This window comes from Gopherus flavomarginatus, chromosome 10 (genome assembly GCF_025201925.1).
Source record: "Gopherus flavomarginatus isolate rGopFla2 chromosome 10, rGopFla2.mat.asm, whole genome shotgun sequence".
In the NCBI taxonomy this organism is placed as follows: Eukaryota; Metazoa; Chordata; order Testudines; family Testudinidae; genus Gopherus; species Gopherus flavomarginatus.
Genome location: NC_066626.1, coordinates 80,464,543 through 80,487,635, shown reverse-complemented (window position 1 = coordinate 80,487,635; position 23,093 = coordinate 80,464,543). Strand labels below are relative to the sequence as shown.

The 23,093-nt window shown below is 64.0% G+C and overlaps 1 protein-coding gene across 1 annotated transcript; it reads right to left on the bottom strand.

The window, feature by feature from the left end:
* Positions 1-310: 310 nt before the first annotated feature.
* PLCD4 (phospholipase C delta 4) lies at positions 311-22,199 on the bottom strand. Its single transcript, XM_050917048.1, has 15 exons — positions 22,145-22,199; positions 20,680-20,838; positions 20,222-20,450; positions 19,720-19,849; positions 13,870-14,101; positions 12,054-12,255; positions 11,022-11,166; positions 9,905-10,057; positions 7,498-7,662; positions 5,528-5,675; positions 3,303-3,419; positions 2,633-2,811; positions 2,179-2,314; positions 1,889-2,038; positions 311-1,320 (listed from the first exon to the last, which is right to left on the bottom strand). Exons 1-15 carry the CDS (start codon positions 22,167-22,169, stop codon positions 1,220-1,222), a joined length of 2,271 nt encoding a protein of 756 aa, XP_050773005.1. The 5' UTR covers positions 22,170-22,199; the 3' UTR covers positions 311-1,219.
* Between the last annotated feature and the right edge of the window lie 894 nt (positions 22,200-23,093).

Below are 23,093 nucleotides of genomic sequence, written 5' to 3'. Positions count from 1 at the left end.
ACAGCAGGAACACAGGTTACAGCAGAGCTTGCAGGCACAGTCAGGACCCCTCCATCCAGTCCTTCTGGGCTTTCAGGGTGCTTGGATCCTAGCTAGGATACCCTGAATTCCACCCACACAGCCCCAAGCCCAAACTCAAACTGCTTCCCTCCTGCCGCTCCCTTCCTTTGTCCCCTTCCCGGGCAAAGGTGTTGACCTTTCCCCTCCCTTACCTAGCTCAGGTTACAGGCCCTGGCATCATCAATCCCCTAAAGTCCTCCCCTGCTCTCCCACTCCCCACACAGACAGTCCCTACTGCATCACACTCCCCCACCCTCTGAAACGGAGAGACCAGCTCTTCCTGGAGCACCTGACGAGGGGCCTTGCCGCTGGGCCGAGAGCCCCTGCAAGGGCTGAGCCAGGCACCAGCTACTCCCATTGCAGCTTCTGGGGCCTATGGGAACCGGTGGCTCCTGGCTCCGGCTGGTGCTCATGGGTTACAGTGTCCAGTGGGCACTTCAGTGCTTTCTGGGGCTGCCCGTTACGCTGGGGAGGAGCTGCCTGTAGACGGCCACCCAGCTCCCTCCATCAGCCCCCAGCCCCACGCAGCCCTGGGAGGCAGCTGGGGCACTGACCCTGCCCAGCAGGCTGACCGGCCTGTTCCCACATGGATTTTGTCCTTTACTCCCCTTGGAAGCTCTGTGGGGCAGAGGCGTAGTTCTGGGCCGTGGCCCCACTCCGAGTGGTGCTATTGCAAGCCGAACACCACGAGGCCGCCCGCTGTGGGTGATTGGGGGCACTGCTGTCCAACCCAGCGAGGGGCAGCAGAGCTGGCCTGATTCTAGCCACCTAGCTGGGCCTGAGCCCCCTCGAGGGAGTGAAAAAACCGGGGTGCTACTGGCCGGGACGTGCAAAGCCCCCCGAAGCGCCCCACCTGGCAGCTCGGCCTTGATCGTGTTCTCAGCCCCGGGGGAGGGGGGGAGCGGGGCAAGATGCCAGGTCTGCGCCACATTGCAAGGGGCATTCACCTGCCTCCCAGCCCGGCTGAGATCTGGGCAAACCGTCGGGCACCAAATAGCAGCAGCCCAAACGGCTACAGGCAGGTTCCAAAGAAAAGCGATGTGCAAAGCTGCCTCAGCCAGGAAGCGGGCAGGGCAAGGCCGGGCGGGGTCTCTCCAGCAGCTGTCGGGACAGGGCTGTTAGCAGCTGGTACAGGGGGCTGGCGTGACCCACTCAGCTGCTACTCGGGGTAGGGAAGCTCCGTGATTTGGACGTGAATGAAGAGCGAGGAAGGCGGGATGGCCGTGCCGTCCTTGGACAGGAGGTGGACATGACGATAACCTGCAGGGAGACACCAGTGAGTTGGGTTGGACCCAGCAGGCCCCAGTGGAGAAGAGTTGTGGGCTCCTTGGCCTGGGCGGGAGATGCTTTCCTGGGGTCTATTGTAGGGGGGCTTTCTCCAGCCTGATTTCAATTGCCCCCAGTGTTGGGTCTCCCGCCCCTCTCCAGCATCTGTGCCGCGCCCTTCTCCAGCATGGTGCCCAACGTCCTCTCTTGGTTCCTGGTTAGACTCTAACGAGTCCCACACTTCCTTGGGCAGGGATCTCGCATCCCAAACTAGCTGGATGTCACCCACTCCTCTGCCCCTCCCAGCTCCCCTGCCCACGCCTGCTCCGTGCTGCTCTCCGAATGCCCCCCTCTCTCCATGCGGGGACTATCAGAAGCATGGGGGCTTGGCTCTTGCTCTGGCACTCTCCTGGCTAGCTACTGCCCCCCCGGCCCTGGCATGCTCCCCCTGGCACTGTCATGGTGACACAGCTCTGGCTGGAGCCCCCTGCCCTGGCCTAGCCCCCAGCAGTGGGTGGAGCGAGCCGTGGGTCATGCAGAAGCAGCTGGGCCTGGCGCTCACCTGATTTGATGCTAGCAAAGGGCAGGGTGAACTGGCCCACAAAGTCGTTCCTGGATGCCTTGTCGTAGTCCTCCACCACGAAGCGCACGAGGGCCAGTTCGGGGACGTGCACCTTGAATCGCAGCGTCTCGCCCCAGCGGGGGTTAAAGCCTGGAGCGGGAGGCGGAGATGGGGTCAGGGCCTGGGGACCTCAGCCCCCCGAGCCTGGTCCTCGCTGGGCTGGAGCTGCAGGCTGCTGGCAGGGCTGCCCCTGGGGGGAGCCAGGCTCACCTGCCCGAGACCCGACTCACCGTTGTTATTGACGGCCTGGGTCTCCTGCCTGGCCTGGTCGGCGGGGACACCATGGATCTCCACGCGCACCAGGGGGTCGACGATGGCACTCGCCTTGCTGCCAGCCACCTTGGGGAGCTGCTGCCCGCTGATGACCTGCGGTGACACCAGGCAGTGGCACATGGGCCCCTGAGCTCTGGGAACCGGCAGCCGCGTGGGCCCCAGGAGCTCTGCCAGCGCCAGCAGCTGGGTCCTCGGCAGGCACGGGGCAGGCTGCTCCCCAAACACTGCCTGGGACTCTGCACCCAGGAATGGCCTCAGGGCTTGGCTCCAGCCTGCCATGGGGCACAATGAAACCTCCCCTATTCCCCTGCGCCCAGCTGAGCCCCATAGCACCAGGCAACCCCTGCCCCCCTCCTCTCCTACCAGTGGAGAGAGGCGCCCAGGCAGCAGCCCTGCGGGAGGCTAGCGTACCTGAATTGCCAGGCTCCACGGGCCGCCCCCGGCCCTGCTCCGGGGATTGTTGGGGTCGAAGGCGGTTCGTGCGTCCCTCAGGAAAGCCGGTTTCAGCACGTAGCCGCAGCGGGCGTTCTGCCGGAAGAGCCCGTCGCACAGATCCATCTCCACCCCGGCCGTCTGCACGTTCAGGGCCACTGCGGGGAGGGAGGCAGACGGGGCTTGTGGGGCTGTGGCAGAGGGACCCGGACGCCCCTTCCAGCCGGGGCTCCCTACGAGCTCTCAGAACAGGTCCCCGTTAACCCTTCCTCCCCCGCTCCCGCTGAACCAGCACACAGCAGTTTAGGACAGGAAGGGAAGGACGCTGCTGTATCCAGGGCAGGGGACACTTAGCCAGGACCCCAGCCCATGGGGCTGGTTACACTCATGGGTTGGGGGGCTCAGTGTTACCTCTCACGGGGGCCCCTGGCAGCACAGCGCCCCCTACTGCCAGTGCAGCAGTAATTCAGAGGGGCCGGCACCCACTGGTGGATCCTACGGGGCCCCAGCTGAGCCAGGCCCCGGTCGGGTTGAACACGCCAGCGCCCGGCTCTCCCCTGGGATGCCCCAGGCCGGGTCCCTAGGACCCTGGGATGTTCACTTGGGATTCGGGCCCTGGGTCCCCCCTCGGACCCCAGCCGGGCCCTACCGAGCTGGCAGCCCACGTTCCACATCTCCTGCGGGTCGTAGTTGGAGGAGTCGGTCCTCAGCCCGCTGGGGTAGATCCGCGTCAGCTGCCGGGCAGTGTGACGGACAAACTCGTTCCCTGGGGGCAGAAGGAGACGGTGACCCCCAGCCTCGCCGGCCTCTCCCCCACAGGGCCCCCACTCTGCCTGCGGGCACCCCCAGCCCGACCGACCCCACCCCTTCAGAGACCCCCCCCGCTCTCCCCATCTCCCCACAGCCCGACCGACCCCTCCCCCACAGGGCCCCCACTCTGCCTGTGGGCACCCCCAGCCCGACCGACCCCACCCCTTCAGAGACCCCCCCCGCTCCCCCCATCTCCCCACAGCCCGACTGACCCCTCCCCCACAGGGCCCCCGCTCTGCCTGCGGGCACCCCCAGCCCGACCGACCCTACCCCTTCAGAGACCCCCCCCACTCCCTCCATCTCCCCACAGCCCGACCGACCCCACCCCTTCAGAGACCCCCCCCGCTCCCCCCATCTCCCCACAGCCCGACTGACCCCTCCCCCACAGGGCCCCCGCTCTGCCTGCGGGCACCCCCAGCCCGACCGACCCTACCCCTTCAGTGACCCCCCCATCTCCCCACAGCCCGACCGACCCCTCCCCCTCAGAGACCCCCTCGCCCACCCACATCCTGACAGACCCGTCCTCCTCAGAGACCCCTCAGCCCCCCACAGCCTGACCGACCCCTCCCCCACAGGGCCCCCGCTCTGCCTGCGGGCACCCCCAGCCCGACCGACCCCACCCCTTCAGAGACCCCCCTCCCCCCCATCTCCCCACAGCCCGACCGACCCCTCCCCCACCAGGGCCCCCACTCTGCCTGCAGGCACCCCCAGCCCGACCGACCCTACCCCTTCAGTGACCTCCCCATCTCCCCACAGCCCGACCGACCCCTCCCCCTCAGAGACCCCCTCGCCCACCCACATCCTGACAGACCCGTCCTCCTCAGAGACCCCTCAGCCCCCCACAGCCCGACCGACCCCTCCCCCACAGGGCCCCCGCTCTGCCTGCAGGCACCCCCAGCCCGACCGACCCCTCTCCCTCAGAGACCCCCTTGTCCCCATCTCCCCACAGTCCAGCTAACCCCCTCCCCCTCAGAGACCCCCTCGCCCACCCACAGCCTGACCGACCCCTCCCCCTCAGAGACCCCTTCACCCCCCATCGCCCCACAGCCCAGCTGACCCCTCCCCCTCAGAGACCCCTTGGGCTCCCACAGGGCCCTCATCTCCCCATAAGCACCCCTCACCCACCCTCTACCCACCACCTGTGCAGAGAGCTGATGGGCCAGGGCTCCCCCAGCACGAGAGGCCGGCGGACGAGCTGGGCGTGGGGCTGGGCGTGGGGCTGGGGCTCTCCCGCTGGCCGGAGCAGCGCAGGCTCCGCAGGGCCAGGGCAGCTGCACCCCGGCTCAGTGAGCCCCAGAGGGGCTGGGGGCTCCGGCTGCCAAGGGCAGTGGATTTTGCCAGGCTGCGAGGAGCCGATGGCCTCAGAGCTGCCCCCTGGCCTGGCACTGCCCTGCCCTGGCTGGGGTGGGCAAAGCTCGGTCTCTGTGACCCACACACCTGGGGCCTCGCTACTGAGGCTGTCCATCCACGGATCCAGACACTGAGGGCCAGGAGGGACCATCTGGGCTGAGCCCGGCTGAGGCAGGCCCGGGACCCTTCCCCCTGCGGTGGGTCTGGGAATCAGCGACACGCTGCCCAGATCTCAAAGCATGGTCAGTATCACCAGCCCCACTAGGTGGCAGGGGAAACTGAGGCATGGGGTGGGGGAAGGGCCTTGCCCAAGCTCCCAGAGGGAAGCAGTGGCAGAGCCAGGGAGAGAACCCAGGAGTCCTGGCTCCCAGCCCCACCCCACCCCACTAACCATGAGACCCCACTCCCATCCCAGAACTGGGGAGAGAACCCAGAAGTCCTGCCCCACAGCCCAGTGCTGTATCCATTGGATCTCAGACCATCTGGCCTGTCGGGAACAGGACCCAGTTTGGTTGGCTGGGGGGTTGCTGCCGGCCGGGAGGCCGAGCTGGGTGTTTAAACACTAGCTGTGTCCCGCACCCCCTGCCAGAGCTCTGGGGTCCCAGCAGGAGAGCCCCGCGCTGGCCCTGGAGCGCTTGGACGCTCCTCTCAGTGGCTGGGATTTCACCCCTTCGCTGCCCCCGCAATCCCCCGGCCGGAGCGATCCCCCCTTACCCGCCTCCTTGATCAGCTTCCTGGCCTTGGCCTCGGGCAGGGAGGCCGTCTCGTAGGGCCGGCGGTGGGCGAGCGCCGGTTGGAAGCCGTGGAAGGGGACGCTGTGGCAGTAGACGATGCAGTCAGATAGCTCCTTGGCCTGGGACTTCTGCAAAGGGCCGAGCAGGTCAGAGCCTGGGGGCAGGGCTGACGGCCGGAGGCGCCGGCACCTCGAGCACCAGCTGGGCCGGCTGGATGGGCCGTGGGCACTGAGCTGCTCCTGCCCCCAGAGGTGGCCCAGCGTTCAGGGGAGGCTGCACCTGCCGGGGCTGGCACTGACACGCCCATCGCTGCCGGGCGGCTGGGCCATGCAGTCAGGGCCGGTGTAACCACTAGGCCAACTAGACAGCCAAGAATTGGGAGCGCCAAAAAAGCGGTGCCCCAAATTTTTTTTACGCTGTTGCTTAGGGGCAGGTACCTGTCAGCCTCCAGCGCTCAGGCTGCACCAGGGCCAGCAGCCTCTTCACCTCAGTCTCCCCACTTGCCTGGGGGCCTCTCCTCCTCTCGGGCTCCCCAGCTGCTGCCTCCACGGCCACTCGGGAGGATGCAGGTGGGGGGCGCTGCCATGGAGGAGACGCAAGGGACCAGGCTCAGCTGGGGCCCTGCACCCCGGGCGCAGCTCAGCGGACGCCACCACGGAGGAGACACAAGGGACCAGGCTCAGCTGGGGCCCTGCACCACGGGCGCTGCTTAGGGGACACCACTGCAGAGGAGATACAAGGGACTGGGCTCGGCTGGGGCCCCGTACCCCGGGCACTGCTCAGGGGGAGTCGCTGCAGAGGAGACACAAGGGACTGGGCTCGGCTGGGGCCCCGTACTCCGGGCACTGCTCGGGGGGAGTCGCTGCAGAGGAGACACAAGGGACTGGGCTCGGCTGGGGCCCCGTACCCCGGGCACTGCTCAGGGGGAGTCGCTGCAGAGGAGACACAAGGGACTGGGCTCGGCTGGGACCCCGTACCCCGGGCACTGCTCGGGAAGAGTCGCTGCAGAGGAGACATAAGGGACTGGGCTCGGCTGGGGCCCCGCACCCCGGGCACTGCTCAGGGGGAGTCGCTGCAGAGGAGACACAAGGGACTGGGCTCGGCTGGGGCCCCGTACCCCGGGCACTGCTCAGGGGGAGTCGCTGCAGAGGAGACACAAGGGACTGGGCTCGGCTGGGGCCCCGTACCCCGGGCACTGCTCGGGAAGAGTCGCTGCAGAGGAGACATAAGGGACTGGGCTCGGCTGGGGCCCCGCACCCCGGGCACTGCTCGGGGGGCGCCACCGCGGAGGAGATGCAAAGGACCAGACTCAGCTGGAGCCCCGCACCTGCTGGCTGAGAGCAGCAGGAACCAGGCGCCGCTCGGGGGGAGCTGGGCAGCCTGAGCCCAGGGCAGCAGCAGGGGCAGGGGGGAGCGTAGCTGCCATGGGGCAGGAGAGGCCGCGCTGCTGCTGTGCGGTGCAGGAGGAGGACGGGAGCAGGGCTCTGACAGGCTGTTTACATGCTGAGGTTACTAGTTTTCGGAGGTTGTCGGGGGGTGGGTGGCACAAGGTGGAAGTTTCGCCTAGGGCACAAAGTATCCTTGTACCGGCCCTGCAGTCAGTCCTGGGCAGAGCCCCTGGGCAGCCGATCTCAGGGTCCCCAGGAGGCTGGGATAACTCCTGACAGAAGCTCAGACCAATGGAGAGGGCCAAGGCCCGGGCGCCCTGGCTGGGTTATGGCGGCTCAGAGCCGGGCCGTTTCCCCCAGCACCCAGGGGTGATCTGGGGCTGGGGTGGTGAGCCCTGGGAAGCCCCAGTGTGGGGTGCGGGAGGGTGTCGGCCCATTGCACGGAGCTGTCCCTGGGGGATGTCGCCACCAGCTGGGAGCCAGCACCCACCGGGAGCAGCCGCTCATTCACGGAGCCCCCCCCACCCCCCGGTGCGGTGCTCCCGGCTGGGGAGCTCTGTACCTTGGCCTTCCTCTTGGCCTCCTGGCTCAGGCTCTCTTCCTCTGCCTCCAGCCCATCATCATCCTCGGACGCCTCCCCCTGCGGGGCCTCATCTGGCTGCCCGCTCGGCGAGTGTGCCAGGCTCTCTGCCCGCTTCCCCTTCAGAATGATCCTTCCTCTCAGCTCCTGCAGGACACCCAGGAGGATGGGGTGGGTGGAGGGAGGGATGCAGAGGGAGGGGAGGGATGGGTGGAGGGAGGGATGCAGGGGTGATAGAAGGAGGGAGGGATGCAGGGGAAGGGAGGGAAGGAGGGAGGGAGGGATCGATGGAGGGGGGAGGGTAAGGGTGAAGGGATGCAGGGGGGGATGGATGGAGGGAGGGAGTGATGCAGGGGGGATAGATGGAGGGATGCAGGGGGAAGAGATGGCAGGAGGGATGCAGGGGGAGGGGAGGGATGGAGGGAAGGAAAGAGAGAGGGAGGGACGGATGCAGGGGGAGGGGAAGGGATGGCAGGAGGGATGCAGGGGGAGGGATTGATGGAGGGGGAGAGGAACGATGGATGGATGCAGGGGGGATGGATGGAGGGACGGAGGGATGCAGGGAGAGGGGAAGGATAGAGGGATGCAGGGGGAAGGGATGGCAGGAGGGATGCAGGGGGAGGGGAGGGAGGGACTGATGCAGGGGAAGGGAGGGAAGGAAGGATGCAGGGGAAGAGAGGGATGGAGGGATGCAGGGGGGATGGATGGATGGAGGGAGGGATGCAGGGGGAGGGGAAGGATGGAGGGATGCAGGGGGAAAGATGGAGGGATGCAGGGGGAAGGGATGGCGCGAGGGATGCAGGGGGAGGGGAAGGAGGGAGGGAAGGAAGGATGCAGGGGAAGGGAGGGATGGAGGGATGCAGGGGGGATGGATGGAGCAAGGGGAAGGGATGACGGGAGGGATGCAGGGGGAGGGGAGGGAGGGACGGATGCAGGGGAAGGGAGGGATGAAAGGAAGGAAGGATGCAGGGGAAGGGAGGGATGGAGGGATGCAGGGGGAAGGGATGGCAGGAGGGATGCAGGGGGAGGGGAGGGGAGGGAGGGACAGAGGCAGAGGAAGGGAGGATGAAGGGAAGGAAGGATGCAGGGGAAGAGAGGGATGGAGGGATGCAGGGGGAGGGATTGATGGAGGGGGAGGGGAAGGATGGAGGGATGCAGGGGGGTGGATGGATGGAGGGAGGGATGCAGGGGGAGGGGAAGGATGGAGGGATGCAGGGGGGTGGATGGATGGAGGGAGGGATGCAGGGGGAGGGGAAGGATGGAGGGATGCAGGGGGAAAGATGGAGGGATGCAGGGGGAAGGGATGGCAGGAGGGATGCAGGGGGAGGGGAGGGAGGGACGGATGCAGGGGAAGGGAGGATGAAGGGAAGGAAGGATGCAGGGGAAGAGAGGGATGGAGGGATGCAGGGGGAGGGATTGATGGAGGGGGAGGGGAAGGATGGAGGGATGCAGGGGGGTGGATGGATGGAGGGAGGGATGCAGGGGGAGGGGAAGGATGGAGGGATGCAGGGGGAAAGATGGAGGGATGCAGGGGGGTGGATGGATGGAGGGAGGGATGCAGGGGGAGGGGAGGGAGGGACGGATGCAGGGGAAGGGAGGGAGGGAGGGATGCAGGGGGAAGGGATGGTGCGAGGGATGCAGGGGGAGGGGAGGGAGGGACGGATGCAGGGGAAGGGAGGGAGGGAGGGAAGGAAGGATGCAGGGGAAGGGAGGGATGGAGGGATGCAGGGGGAAGGGATGGCAGGAGGGATGCAGGGGGAGGGGAGGGAGGGACGGAGGCAGAGGAAGGGAGGGATGAAAGGAAGGAAGGATGCAGGGGAAGGGAGGGATGGAGGGATGCAGGGGGAAGGGATGGCAGGAGGGATGCAGGGGGAGGGGAGGGAGGGACGGAGGCAGAGGAAGGGAGGGATGAAAGGAAGGAAGGATGCAGGGGAAGGGAGGGATGGAGGGATGCAGGGGGAAGGGATGGCAGGAGGGATGCAGGGGGAGGGGAGGGGAGGGAGGGACGGAGGCAGAGGAAGGGAGGATGAAGGGAAGGAAGGATGCAGGGGAAGGGAGGGATGGAGGGATGCAGGGGGGATGGATGGAGCGATGCAGGAGGTCTGGCAGGGCGGACGGACACATTGTGGGTGGGGATGGCGGTGCATATGGAGGCAGGAGAGCGCCCCCACTGGAGATGAAGGGAAATGCAACTCCCCGCCCACCCCCCAGCGCAGCCCCAGCCCGAGCGAGGGCCCTGCGGGAACGGCTGCTGCGCTCTCGCGGTTTGCTAAGGGGTGGCGTGCGGGGGCAGAGGGCAGGCGTCACAGTGCGGGGTGGGATGGCTGAGCCGGGAGCTCCGAGCCATGGGCCGGGCCCCCCAGCGACAGCCCCCCAGCCCGTCCCCTACCTCCGGCGAAGGCAGCTGCGTGGGGTCGCGGGCGTCGAGGGGGGCCGTGAGCAGCCGCTCTCCCAGGATGCCCTTCAGGTGCTGGGCCATGAGGTGCTGCTGCTCCGGGCCGCAGTGGTTCTCCAGGGACAGGATGATGGGATAGTCGGACGCCTGCCAAGCAAAGAGCCCGCGGCTGCTGGTCCCTGGGGCAGGTGCCAAGACCAGGCCAGAGCCTCCGGGTCCCTGCGAGCACCAAGCGAGGCAAGAACCCGCCTGTCTTCCTAGGGGGGCGAGGCCAAACAGTGCCAGCCGGACCAGCCCTGAGTAGAGGGGGAGAAAGCCTCTGCCCCCCTCCCTGCAGCCCCGCAACCCCTGCTGAGCCCCCCTCCCCGCAGTCCCCACCCTGTGCCTGCAGCCCCTGCCCCCTGTCAAGCCCCTGCTCCCTCCCTGCAGCCCCGCAACCCCTGCCAAGCCCCCGCCCCCTCCCTGCAGCCCCTGCCCCCTGACAAGCCCCCTGCCCCCTCCCTGCAGCCCCCGCCCCCTAGTTATACCCCACCCCGCTTCCTGCAGCATGACGCCGCCTCGCGCTGCAGCAGAACCCGTCGACACGAGGCTGCAGTGACGACCTGGTCCCTTCCCCGCTGCCCCCGTCCCAAAGGGCAGGAGGGAAGTTGAATGGAGCTGAAGAAACCTAGGGCCTGGATCATGCCTGCAGCACTTCAGCCAGTGCCGGGGTTTGGGCAGGTGACCCTCCGTGTCCCTAAAGCCAACGCTGTTAATCCCCATCGAGTGTCTGCTCCGGCGGGACGGCCTCACCTGCCACACTGACGCAGCCACCTCTGAGCGGAACGGGGCAGCTGCTGAACAGTCAGCTCCCCTGGGGCGAGCGGCTCCCAGCACCGAGCCCATGGAAGGGGCTGCCACCACAATGGGGCACTGCCAACACGCCATAGGGCAGGGCCAGCCTTGGCCTTTCCCATAGGGGGACCCCCCGACCCGCTTGGCAAGAGGAGATGGGTAGGGTGCTCCTGACCCCCTGCGCCCCGTCGTGACCCACCCCAGGGCTCGTGACCCCCGCTGAGAACCTGCCCTGTGGAGCCACCTAGCACCCCCTACTGGCGGGGGGCTGCCCTACCTGGAAGGCGTACTGCCCCAGGGTGCTGAGCACGTCCTTGAAGGGGATCTTGGAGGTGAACGTGTGGCCGTGGTACACGACAGGCTCCCCGCCGGGCCCGTCCCAGCAGTCCACCTCCAAGCAGCGGCAGCCCCGCTTCAGAGCCCTGCCAAGGAGATGCCGTGAGACGCAGCCTCGCCCTCTGGTGACGCCCCACTCCTGCTGCTCAGTGCCCCACCGGTACTACCGCCCTGCTCCCTGGGGCGTGCGACGCCGGCTCACCGCAGCCTAACCCACTCACCAACCCACCCTGCGCTGCCCCCGGCTCCACGGTGCTTCTGACGGTAACGCGCCAGGGCTGCCACAACCAACCGGCTGCATTTCCCTGGGCCTTGGTTCTCTCTCTGGAATAGCGACTTTCCTGCCTGTTGTGCCCAGGTCGGCTGCCAGTCCCCCCCGTGCGCGTGCAGTGACTGGCACAACGGGGCCCAGACCTTGCTCCTGCGGCTGGGATACATAGAGGAGTAACCGAGACCAGGTCTAACGCCGCCAGCGATGGACTCCCTCTGTCCCCTTCTCCCGGGGGCTAATGACTCGACCGCAGCGTGCCCCAGCCCGGCGCCTCCTGCTTGGCTCCAAAGCAAGCAATGCTGATCCCTCCGCAGGGACGGTCCTGCCTCCCACAGTGATGCAGCCACCTCTGAGTGGGACATGGCAGCTGCTCCCAGCAATGCTCCACGAGAGAGGCAGTGACGGAATATCCCGTCCAGGCAGGGGCTTAAGGTGGAAGAATGAAGTTTCCCACACTGAACTTGGCCGGGGTAGGTGGGGCTAGCCCTATGGCTCTGCTGAAAGGGGGCAGGGGGACCCAACGATCCTACGTGGTCAAGCATTGGGTTTGCACCTCCAGCAAAACCACAGCTCCTCTCCCGCCACGTGGAGGCACCGGGGCAGGATGAACCCATAGGCCCCCCACAGCCCTTCATACCCGACGCTGCTCCCCTTGGGGACCAGGCAATGCCCTTCGGGAGCAGCTGCCTTCTCCTCACGTACCTGATGTAGCCCTCGACGCTGCTCTGGCCCCGGAGCTGGTCCTCCAGCAGGTAGGTGTTGTGCGAGGAGGAGATGAAATAGTGGCAGAGGGGCTGGGTCATGTCCTGGCAAAGCGGCCCGTGAGCAGGGTTAAAGATGGCACCTTCCGGCGAGCACAGGTACAGGAGGAAGCCGTCGAGGCTCAGCACATGGCGCGCCCTGGCTGGAGCCAAAGGAGCCGAGACAAAGCGCGGTGTCAAGAGACAGGGGAGCTCGGTCCAGCCAACCCACCCAGCAAGGGCCCCGTGTCCTGCGGGGCCCTGAGCCCAGGGCGAGAGGAGAGCTCCTAGCTGCTTGGAGGAAAGCAAATGGGGTGCCAATCTTCCCAAAAGGGGAGAAGAGGGATCCTGGCAATGACCAGAGCTAATAAAACACCAGAGACCACAGTAAGAGGGAGGAAAAAATCACTAAACATCTAGCGAGTCTGAGAAACGCAGGCACTGGGGGGTAGCGAGAATAAATCCTGCGGGGAAAATCCTGCTCCTTGTTGCTGCCAGAATCCCGGCCCCCGAAGCGGCAGGCCCAGCGCGACATCTCCCCCACTCCATTCCCACTGCCCGGGAGCTGGCTCTGCCCTGGGCCCGCGGCCGGCTGCCAGCAGCGGCGCAGTGCGGAGTTGGGAGCAGGGCTCCGCCGGCTCCCAGGAGGGTGTGCGCTGGGTCAGTCTCGTTCCCGAGCGGCACCGACCTGGAGCAGCGTTTTGCAGCCGGTGGGGCGCAAAAAACAACTGGGAAACCTGAGGTGTTGAACATTTCATTACAGGTTAATACCAAGACAATCCCCCATCGCCCCCCATGTGCCGGGCCCCTGCACAGGTCCCTGTCCCCCCCAGACACACCCACGTGGCAGGCACAGACAATCCCCCATAACCCCCCATGTGCCCGGCCCCTGCAGGGGTCCCTGTCCCCCCCCCAGACACACCCACGTGGCAGGCACAGACAATCCCCCATAACCCCCCACGTACCCGGCCCCTGCAGGGGTCCCTGTCCCACCCAGACACACCCACGTGACAGGCACAGACAATCCCCCATAACCCCCCACGTGCTCGGCCCCTGCAGGGGTCCCTGTCCCCCCCCCAGACACACCCACGTGGCAGGCACAGACAATCCCCCATAACCCCCCACGTACCCGGCCCCTGCAGGGGTCCCTGTCCCACCCAGACACACCCACGTGGCAGGCACAGACAACCCCCCATCGCCCCCCACGTGCCCGGCCCCTGCAGGGGTCCCTATCCTCCGCCAGACACACCCACGTGGCAGGCACAGACAATCTCCCATCGCCTCCCATGTGCCCGGCCCCTGCACGAGTCCCTGTACCCCCCCAGACACACCCATGTGGCAGGCACAGACAATCCCCCATCACCCCCCTCCATGTGCCTGGCCCCTGCAGGGGTCCCTGTCCCCCCAACACACCCACGTGGCAGGCACAGACAATCCCCCATAACCCTCCACGTGCCTGGCTCCTGCAGGGGTCCCTGTCCCCCCCCGACACACCCACGTGGCAGGCATACTGCCACGGCACCATCAGTGTCCATGCACTTTTCACTGTTACTGTGACAGCAGTTGTAAGGGGATCACGAAAACTGGGCTTTGAATAAGGGGGCCCTATCCTGGAAAGGGTGAGCCCCATGCTCCCAGTCTGGGAGAGGAATGTGGCTGGGAATCCCCCAGGCCTAGGAAAGACCGAGAGCCCCGTGTAGCTGCCCAGGCCCTGTAGGGAATGAGCTGCCTCGGCCCCGGGGCTGGTCCCGTCCCTTGCTCTCTGCCGTGACCCTCACTGCTGTCGGACGGCTCGTATCTGGCAATCAGCTCCATGGCGAACTCCTGCGTGTTCTCCCCCTCCAGCTGCTCCTGCTGCAGGAAATCCACCAACTCCAGCAGGGTCAGCTTCTTCCCGTCCTGGGAGAATGCCTGGAAGATGCCCAGCACGTCGTCTCGCTGCGTCAGCGCCTTGTAGAACAGCACAAACTCCTCGCCCTCCAGCGTCCCCGACTCCGACCTGTCGGCCATCTGCAGCAAGAGCAGGGCCTGGGGGAGGCTGCAGGACCGACAGTGCCAGTGCATGGCCCCCACTCCTGGCACCGACTGCCCTGTAGCACTGACCACCCCACGCGTCAGGAGTGGGGCCGCTACCAAAATCGCCTCCACCTCCCACAGAGAGAGCTGGCCTTTATTTACCATCCCTGCTCTGTGGGTTAAGGATGGTAAGAGATGGCGGGATGGATGATGGGGTGGTGGATGGATGGATGATGCATATGGATGGTGTGACGAACTGGGAATGTTCTTAATGTTTTCTCTGAATACTGTCTTGGTGCCTCAGTGTCCCCATGGCAGTTCTTAAGTATCTGGCAGAGCAAAGGGCCAGTGCACCTAAATGCATGGCACTCTGTCTCCTGGCAACTGATGGCCTGGGCCCCTCCCCTGCAAAGGTGCCAGCTGAAGGTGTTGGAGACAAAGAGATCAGGTGACCTCCTGGCCCGGGAAAGGGGCTGAGCAGAGAGGAGGGGCTGGAGGGGGTGGTTAGGCTGGAGCTGGCTGAGGGCAGACGTAGAGTCTGGCTCACTGCCCCCAGAATGGACCCGGCCAAGGGGTCCGGTTCACTGTATCTACAAGCTCTGTTTTAGACCCTATTCCTGTCATCGAATAAACCTCTGTTTTACTGGCTGGCTAAGAGTCACGTCTGACTGCAAAGTGGGGGTGCAGGACCATGTGGCTTCCCCAGGACCCCGCTGGGGCGGGCTCACTGTGGGAAGCGCACGGAGGGGCAGAGGATGCTGAATGCTCCAAGGAGAGACCCAGGAGGTGAAGACGTGTGAGCTTCTTGCCCTGAACAAGTCTGCTCCAAGGGAGAGGAGGCTCCCCAAAGTCCTGCCTGGCTTGGTGGGGAGCAGTTCCAGAGCATCGCCCGGTGACTCCGTGACAACTGGTGGCAGCGCTGGGATGTACTGCACCCCGTGAATGGTGCTGCTTGCAGTAAGTGACTGGGGAGCAGTAAAACAAAGGGGGGATAACGAGGACCAGGCGTGCTGAAGGCTCAGAGAGGGACGGTTTCAGGGGGCAGTTAACCTCTGGGAGTGTGTGACCAGCGAGAAGGACTGTTGGAGTAACGGGGTCCCCCTGAGGACTGCAGCGAGCAGTCTCAGGGGCGGAGGAGCTTGCCGCTGGACCCTGGGAGAGAGAAGGATTTTTGCAGTAGCAGGGTTCCCCTGGGGATTGCAGGAGCAGTCCCGGGGCGGAGGAGTCTGCAGCTCGACCCTGGCAAAGAGGTGGTGATCACGAGAAGGGCTGGCACACCAGGGGTTCTTCCTGGAAACCATGGGGGAGCCAAGAGCACACAGGCCTGTGAGTCCAGAGCCACTTGGGAATGGTGAAGTGATGGCCTATCACCATCTCCTTAAGAAGGACATTGTGATCCTGTGCACAAAGAGAGGGTTACGCATGGGGACGTTCACCAAAGCACAGTTAATCGTGCAGCTGGAGGAGGAGGACTGCTCTGAGGAGCAGATTCCTGGCCCAGATTGGGCTACAAGAGGATCTGGGAGCAGCTGGAGCAGCAGCCAGGCATCCCCGGGAGTCTGGTCCCCAACCAGACGAGGGTCTTCATGATCGGGTTCCCCATTAGGGGTTTGGAGACGGATGGGATTGGAGCAGAGCCCAAGAGAGCGAGAGGACCGTGAGAGAGAGCAAGAGGCTGAGGAAAAGCTGCAGGAGAAGCAGCCGCAGCATGGACTGGCGATAGTGGAGCAGAGACATAGGGGGCTGCTCAGGGGTCAGTGGGGAAACACACCTGGGGTGGTGAGACCCTGGGACAGAGAGAACTGTGGTGGTGCAGCCCCAGATGCTGAGGGACTGTGGGACCTGGGTGAAGTTCCCTGGGGTGAAGCCCCTCGCCCTGCCTATGGCCCGGATCCCTGTGCAGACCCAGGAGGGGTTGGGCTGGCTGGTCGTTGGGGCTCTACAGGATATCGGCTGGGAAGTCCTGTTGGGGGGTGACTGTCTCCCCATAGGACAGGATCCAGGCCCCGCTCCTGTAACGGCCGAGGGTTTGAATTCAAATCCAGGGAACCAATTGGCTAGGATGGAAATGGTCAGTGAAAATGCAAATGACCTGGCTGGCAGGGGGGAGGGGCTACTGGGCTCAGGATACCTGCCTACCTGTAACCAGCCCCCTGGGACTGAGTGGGAGGGAGAGATGCTCCCCGCCCCCCTGCACACCGGAGAGGGGGCTCACGCTGGCTCTGATGCTGTGACCAGAGCAGAGAGCTCGCTGCCTGCCCCCACTGGGACAGCAAGGGCAGGGCTGAGCATGGGGGGAGCTGAGACCCCAGCTGAGTGGGGGGACACCCAGGCAGGGCAGGTCGGCTGCCAAACAGGTTTGCCTGGTCCAGACGTGCTGCTGGGAAGTGATTACACAGCAGGGAGGGAGCTACCAGGGCCAGGGCTCAGTGGGGCTGTGACCCCAGGCCCAGCCAGCGAGAGGGAGCAGGTCCCACTCCCTGCCCCAGCAGCTGAATCCCAGACCGAGCTGCAGAGGGATCCCTCCTTGGAGAAGCTGGGGGAACTTGCTGGCCACAGCACTGCAAACCCCATTGGGGAAGGCTGCAGGGACAGAGTCCTGCAGGAGGAGGGATTCCTGTACCGGGAATGGGCTCCCCAAGGGAAAGTAGAACTGGGGGGAATCGGGAGGCAGCTGGTGGTGCCCCAGGAATCCACAGGGTTCTTCCCGTTCGAGCCGCTGTATGGGAGGAGAGTGAGGGGACCCCTGGACCTGACAAGGGAGGATTGCGAGGAGGAGGAGGAAGACCCCCTGGGGGATCTCTTCCCTGAGGTGGGACCCAATCTCCCCATCAGGTGTTCCCCATTCAGAACCTGGAGAGAGAGGTCAAGGACATGCTGGCTTTAGATGGGATCCAGCTGTTTTACAGCCCATGGGCCTCACCTGTGGGGCTGATCCCCAAGGGAGACAGGATGATCTGGTTTAGTGGGGACCACTGGAAGCTTAAAGCCATCACAGTGTGCAATGCCGACCCCATGCCTAGGCCTGGGGAGATTCTAGACAAGCAAAGGGCGATGGAGAACTTGGCCCTGGCAGACACTGATAACATGTGCATCTTTAGCCAGACCTGGGAGGAACAGGTGTCCCAGGTGAAGAGGGGGCTGGGCTGCCTCAAGGAGGTGGGACTGACGGTAAAAGCTGGAAAGTGCAAGGGGGGACGGCAGAGGTGTTGTGTCTGGGCCACAAAGTGGGAAGCGGCTGCCCAAGCCCAGAGCTGGCCAAGGCCAAGATGGGGGCTCTTAACCAAGAGAGCCCAAATCACAGCCCAGAGTGCTGGGAGAAGACCCTGTCCCAGTTTGAACCCCAGGGGTATTGGGGTGGCAAAAGGGTTCAAGCCACATAAACCTTCCCACATGCGGCTGTCACGGAGTCACCGGACGATGCTCTGGAACTGCTCCCCACCAAGCCAGGCAGGACTTTGGGGAGCCTCCTCTCCCTTGGAGCAGACTTGTTCAGAGCAAGAAGCTCACACGGCTTCACCTCCTGGGTCTCTCCTTGGAGCATTCAGCATCCTCTGCCCCTCCGTGCGCTTCCCACAGCGAGCCCGCCCCAGTGGGGTCCTGGGGAAGCCACAGGGTCCTGCACCCCCACTTTGCAGTCAGACGTGACTCTCAGCCAGCCAGTAACACAGAGGTTTATTCGATGACAGGAACAGGGTCTAAAACAGAGCTTGTAGGTACAGAGAACCGGACCCCTCGGCCGGGTCCATTCTGGGGGTCAGTGAGCCAGACCCCCACGTCTGCCCTCAGCCAGCTCCAGACTAACAACCCCTCCCAGCCCCTCCTCTCTCCTCAGCCCCTTTCCCGGGCCAGGAGGTCACCTGATCCCTTTGTCTCCAACACCTTCAGCTGGCACCTTTGCAGAGGAGGGGCCCAGGCCATCAGTTGCTAGGAGACAGAGTGCCAGGCATTTAGGTGCACTGGCCCTTGCTCTGCCAGATACTTAAGAACTGCCATGGGGACACTGAGGCACCAACACAGTATTCAGAGAAAACATTAAGAACATTCCTAGTTCATCACAGCGGCCTGCAAGTGCCATCAAGCACACCCGACCTAAGGGAGGGCGTGAGACTGGACTGTCCTGGTGTAACTCACACCGAGGAATGGGAGAGATGCTGGGGCATCCATGGGAACGTTGGTGGGTTCGAACTTCCCCAGGTCACTGGCTGGAGTGACCTCGCTCAGTTCGGTCTCGAAGGGGGGAGAGATGTGATGAACTAGAAAAGTTCTTAATGTTTGCTCTGAATACTGTGTTGGTGCCTCAGTGTCCCCATGGCAGTTCTTAAGTATCTGGCAGAGCAAAGGGCCAGTGCACCTAAATGCCTGGCACTCTGTCTCCTAGCAACTGATGGCCTGGGCCCCTCCCCTGCAAAGGTGCCAGCTGAAGGTGTTGGAGACAAAGGGATCAGGTGACCTCCTGGCCCAGGAAAGGGGCTGAGCAGAGAGGAGGGGCTGGGAGGGGTTGTTAGTCTGGAGCTGGCTGGGGACGAGGAGTGAAGTGCAGACGTGGGGGGTCTGGTTCACTGCCCCCCAGAATGGACCCGGCCGAGGGGTCCGGTTCTCTGTACCTACAAGCTCTGTTTTAGACCCTGTTCCTGTCATCGAATAAACCTCTGTGTTACTGGCTGGCTGAGAGTCACGTCTGACTGCAAAGTGGGGGTGCAGGACCATGTGGCTTCCCCAGGACCCCGCTGGGGTGGGCTCGCTGTGGGAAGCGCATGGAGGGGCAGAGGATGCTGAATGCTCCAAGGAGAGACCCAGGAGGTGAAGCTGTGTGAGCTTCTTGCCCTGAACAATTCTGCTCCAAGGGAGAGGAGGCTCCCCAAAGTCCTGACTGGCTTTGTGGGGAGCAGTTCCAGAGCATCGCCCGGGGACTCCGTGACAGATGGGTGGGTGGGTGATTGGGTGAATAGATGGATGATGGGGATGGATGGATGATGGGTACAGAAGGATGGATGGATGATTGGGTGGATGGATGGACGGATGATGGGTACAGAAGGATGGGTGGATGGATGATGGGATGGTGGATGGATGGATGAATGATGAGACGGTGGATGGATGGATGGACAGATGATGGGTACAGAAGGATGGGTGGGTGATTAGGTGGATAGGTGGATGATGGGATGGATGGATGACGCATGCAGATGGATAGACTGAGGATGCGGACAGGTGGATGGATGGATGGACGGTGTGGACAGGTGGATGGACGGATGGATGGTGCGGACAGGTGGATGGACATATGCTGGGCTAAGGAGCTGATTTCAATCCAAGCGGCTCTCGAGTGTGTCCTCTGCAGCTGGCTGCCAGGCAGGGGCGATGCCAGGCATGCGGGAGGGAGGGAGAAGAGTGAGGCCATCGCTGGCTGGACCCATGTGGGCTCCAGCAGAGACACAAGGACCCCCCCACCCTGCCCTACGGAAAAAGCCCTAGTGGCTGGCCTTCTACCAGCCCCTTGTGACCTGCTCTGTCAGAGGGCTGCCTTCTGAAAACAGCCTTTGGGTGGGATGGCCAGTCTTTGGAGGCAAGGCAAGGGCTGGCACCCAGCTTGGCCCACCCCCCGGCACGGTGCCCACCTGGAAGAGCCACAGCGCGTGGTCCTCGTTCATCTCCATGTTCATCATCCTGAGGAGCTGCCACACCTCCTGGAAGCTCATGCGCCCGTCCTTGTTCTTATCGGCCTTGTGGAACCAGTCGCAGATCCACCTGCCGGGGGGGCTAAGGAAAGCGACGGGACGGGGGGCTGAGAGTTCCCTGCCTGAGGCGGGGGAGGGGAACAGGCGGGTGCCGTCCATAGGCTATGGGCACTGGTGGTACCCCCCTCACTGAACTAACTAAACGCCCACCAGCTCCCAATGCCCCTAGGACATGAGCACATGGCACGTCCTTGCCCCAGGGGCCCTTCCCCATCCACTGGGGAGGAGACACCCAAGGGACATCGAGGCAGGCAGGTCCATCCCCCAGGCAGACGGAGGTGTCTCCCAGCCATGCCCCCTGGCTTTGCTCCTCTGCATGGGTGGAAGGGCACCGAGGGGGCAGGTGGAGCCAGGGCTCGGGGCCAGGCCGGCGGAAGGATATTGATCCATCTTCTCCTGCTGGTCCATCTTGGTGACGATCTCCACCAAGCGGCGCAGGCCCCGGACCCAGCACTGCGCCTCCTTGGGGGAGCTGGCAATCAGGTCCAGGTTCCCGCGCCGCCCGTGGAAGACGACGGTTAAGCAGTGCTCGGGCGGGAACTCCTCAGCTAGGCTCTGCAGCACCTCGGACTGGTGCCCCTCCCGCACCGTCTCCACGTCGCTGATGGAGACTGGAAGGGAAGGATGGGTCAGGCTCCAGAGGGGGCACCTTACTGCACACACACATACACACACCCCTAACCACCCATATATACAACCACACGCCTACCATGCACATACCCATGTTTGTACACCCACCAGACACACATCTTGGTTTGTGCGCACACAGCCGCACACTCCGTTCACTCTGAACCCTACTGAGTGCCCAGTGGGCTGGCACACAGCAGTGGCTGTACTCACAGGTATACTTGGTGTTGCCAGTCTTCTTGGACTTGTACCAGACGGTCATGCAGTCGTCCTGCAGCTTGAAGTATCGTTGCTTCTTCCAGCTCTTGGACTTCACCTTCCGCATCAGAGTCCCCTGCTGCATCTGCTCCAGGGTCTCATCCAGCTGCAGGCCTGCGGGTGGTGGGTGCTCAGCGAGGGAAGACCGGGGAGGCGGCACCGCTGCGAGTGACTAGCCATGGGAGTGCATCCCTGCCGCCCGCCTTGGCCAGCACCCTCACAAGGCACACCGTGCTGGCTGGCTGACACCTGCCCCCCGTGACCCAGCTGGCTCCCCGGTGATATGGGGTCTCCTGAGGGGGTCATTGGGGCTCATCGGCCTCCTCTGAAAGCGGTATGACAAATGGGGCCCGAGCAAGGCACTTGCCTCATCATGCAACCAGCGTCACTGGTGCAAACCTACCACACTGTTAACCCTTTGGTGCCCGTGATAGACCTATGTGCACTTGTAGCTACAGGACAATGGCCGCAGCACCCTGAAAGGTGGCGGGGGGCAGGGGAATTCGGCAATAGTTACAATGATTCAGGAGCGGGGTCACTCCAGAGTCACACCAGGGTGGCTGAGCGCAGAGTCCACACTCTCCCGTTCCATGGGGCCAGCTCCTCAGCTGGTGCAAATGGGCCAAATCAGCAGTTTTACACCAGGGGATCTGGCCCCAGAGACTGCTCCTCTTCCGTGATGTGGAGAACCCTGCCCTGAGCAGCCCTGGGGGAATTTGATTCATCCCAAAGATGCTGGCCCTTGAGCAGCCCTAGGGGCACTTGGGGCAGCTCCTTGGAACAGACTGACCCCAACTGGAATTCCTGTCCCTATGCCGGGGTGCCTGCTGGGAGTTGTAGTTCCATGTCTGGGGGGCATCTGTTCTCCCGTATGGGCCCTGCTCCCCGGCTGGCCTGGAGGGATCAGCTCACCCGGGGAGAGCTAGTGGCCACTAGGGTGACCAGACAGCAAGTGTGAAAAATCGGGACGGGGTGGGTGTTAATAGGAGCCTACATAAGAAAAAGCCCCAAATATCAGGACTGTCCCTATAAAATTGGGACATCTGGTCACCCTAGTGGCCATGGGGGAAGTGCTGTAGCTCGGCCAGGTTCCCACACCAGGAGTGACCACGGGGAGCCCCAGATGCTGGCTGGCTGGCCTAGCTCTGCCCCAGCTGTCTGAGCTCTCCCCCCACCTGGCGTGCACCGCTCTAGCCCCGGTTTCAGGTTCGCTGTTTGCTCGAGCCCCACGGCCCACAGACCCAGGGATCAGGACAAGAAGGGGGCCCAGACACCACAAGGGGCAGTCCCCCCACCCACCAGTGCTGGCAGGATTGTGACTGGGTCTGATCCCCTCTCCATGACTCTCCCAAACCCATGTCATTCACTCCTGCCCCGCTCACACACCATTCAGCCTGGGGGAAGCTCCAGGCACACTCACGGGGGCTGTAGAGGTGCAACGCCATGGGGCTGTCATCAGGGGCTTGGCCCGACGGGCACCTAGCAAGAGAAAACACCAGAGTCATTAAATACAGTCACGTCTGCCTGTCTTATCCCACCAGCTCCTGCCCCCTGGCACCATGGCACTCTGCAGCAGGATGGGGGTGTCGGCAGAGCTGGTGGGGAGCTCAGGGCTGAAATAGCAGGGGATGATAACACGACAGGACAGGATAACACCATGCACAGGATGATAACACGATGGAACTCCAGGCGTGTGAAACAAAATTACCTCTTATTAAGGGCACTGGTGCCAGAGGTGCTGTGACATCAGCATTCCAGCCATGTGCACACAGACCGACTGCCCAGTGCCACCTCCAAACGCCAGGCCACCCCGCTCCAAGTTCCATGCCGGTTGCTCCATCTTTCCTTCAACCACCTTTGCAGTTGTTATAGCTTCTGGGCCAGCGGCTGCGGACTTGCTGGGGCCAGGTGACTCGTACAGAGCCCACCCAAGGAATGTGGCCTTCACCGTCAGGCCACTGCAGCCTGCTCGATCTCGTAGGCCTTGTGGCGTTCTGGCCTGCAAACCAGTCTGCACTTCTCCTTTGTGTTACCGCTGCTGGTGGGGACTGGCACTCACCTGGCTACCGTTGTCGGTCTGTTGATGGGGTCCCGTTTGTTCGCTGTGTAGCTCACACATCTTGTTTCTTCTGATTCCCCTCAGTTGGGCCAGCCTATATGGTGGCCTTGGCCCAGCCTGCCCAAGGGCACAGAGTGGCTGTTGCGAGTAGCGGTTCTCTTGGTTTCATCTCTGCTGCTGTCCTGAGTCTGTAGCTACCTCAAGGTTGCTACAGCAGTGGGGGAGCTGCATATGGGATTGGGGGCACTGGCAGAGCTGGGGCAGAGGGAGCCCAAGGCTGGGGCACCAGGAGGCTGCAGGTTGGGACTGA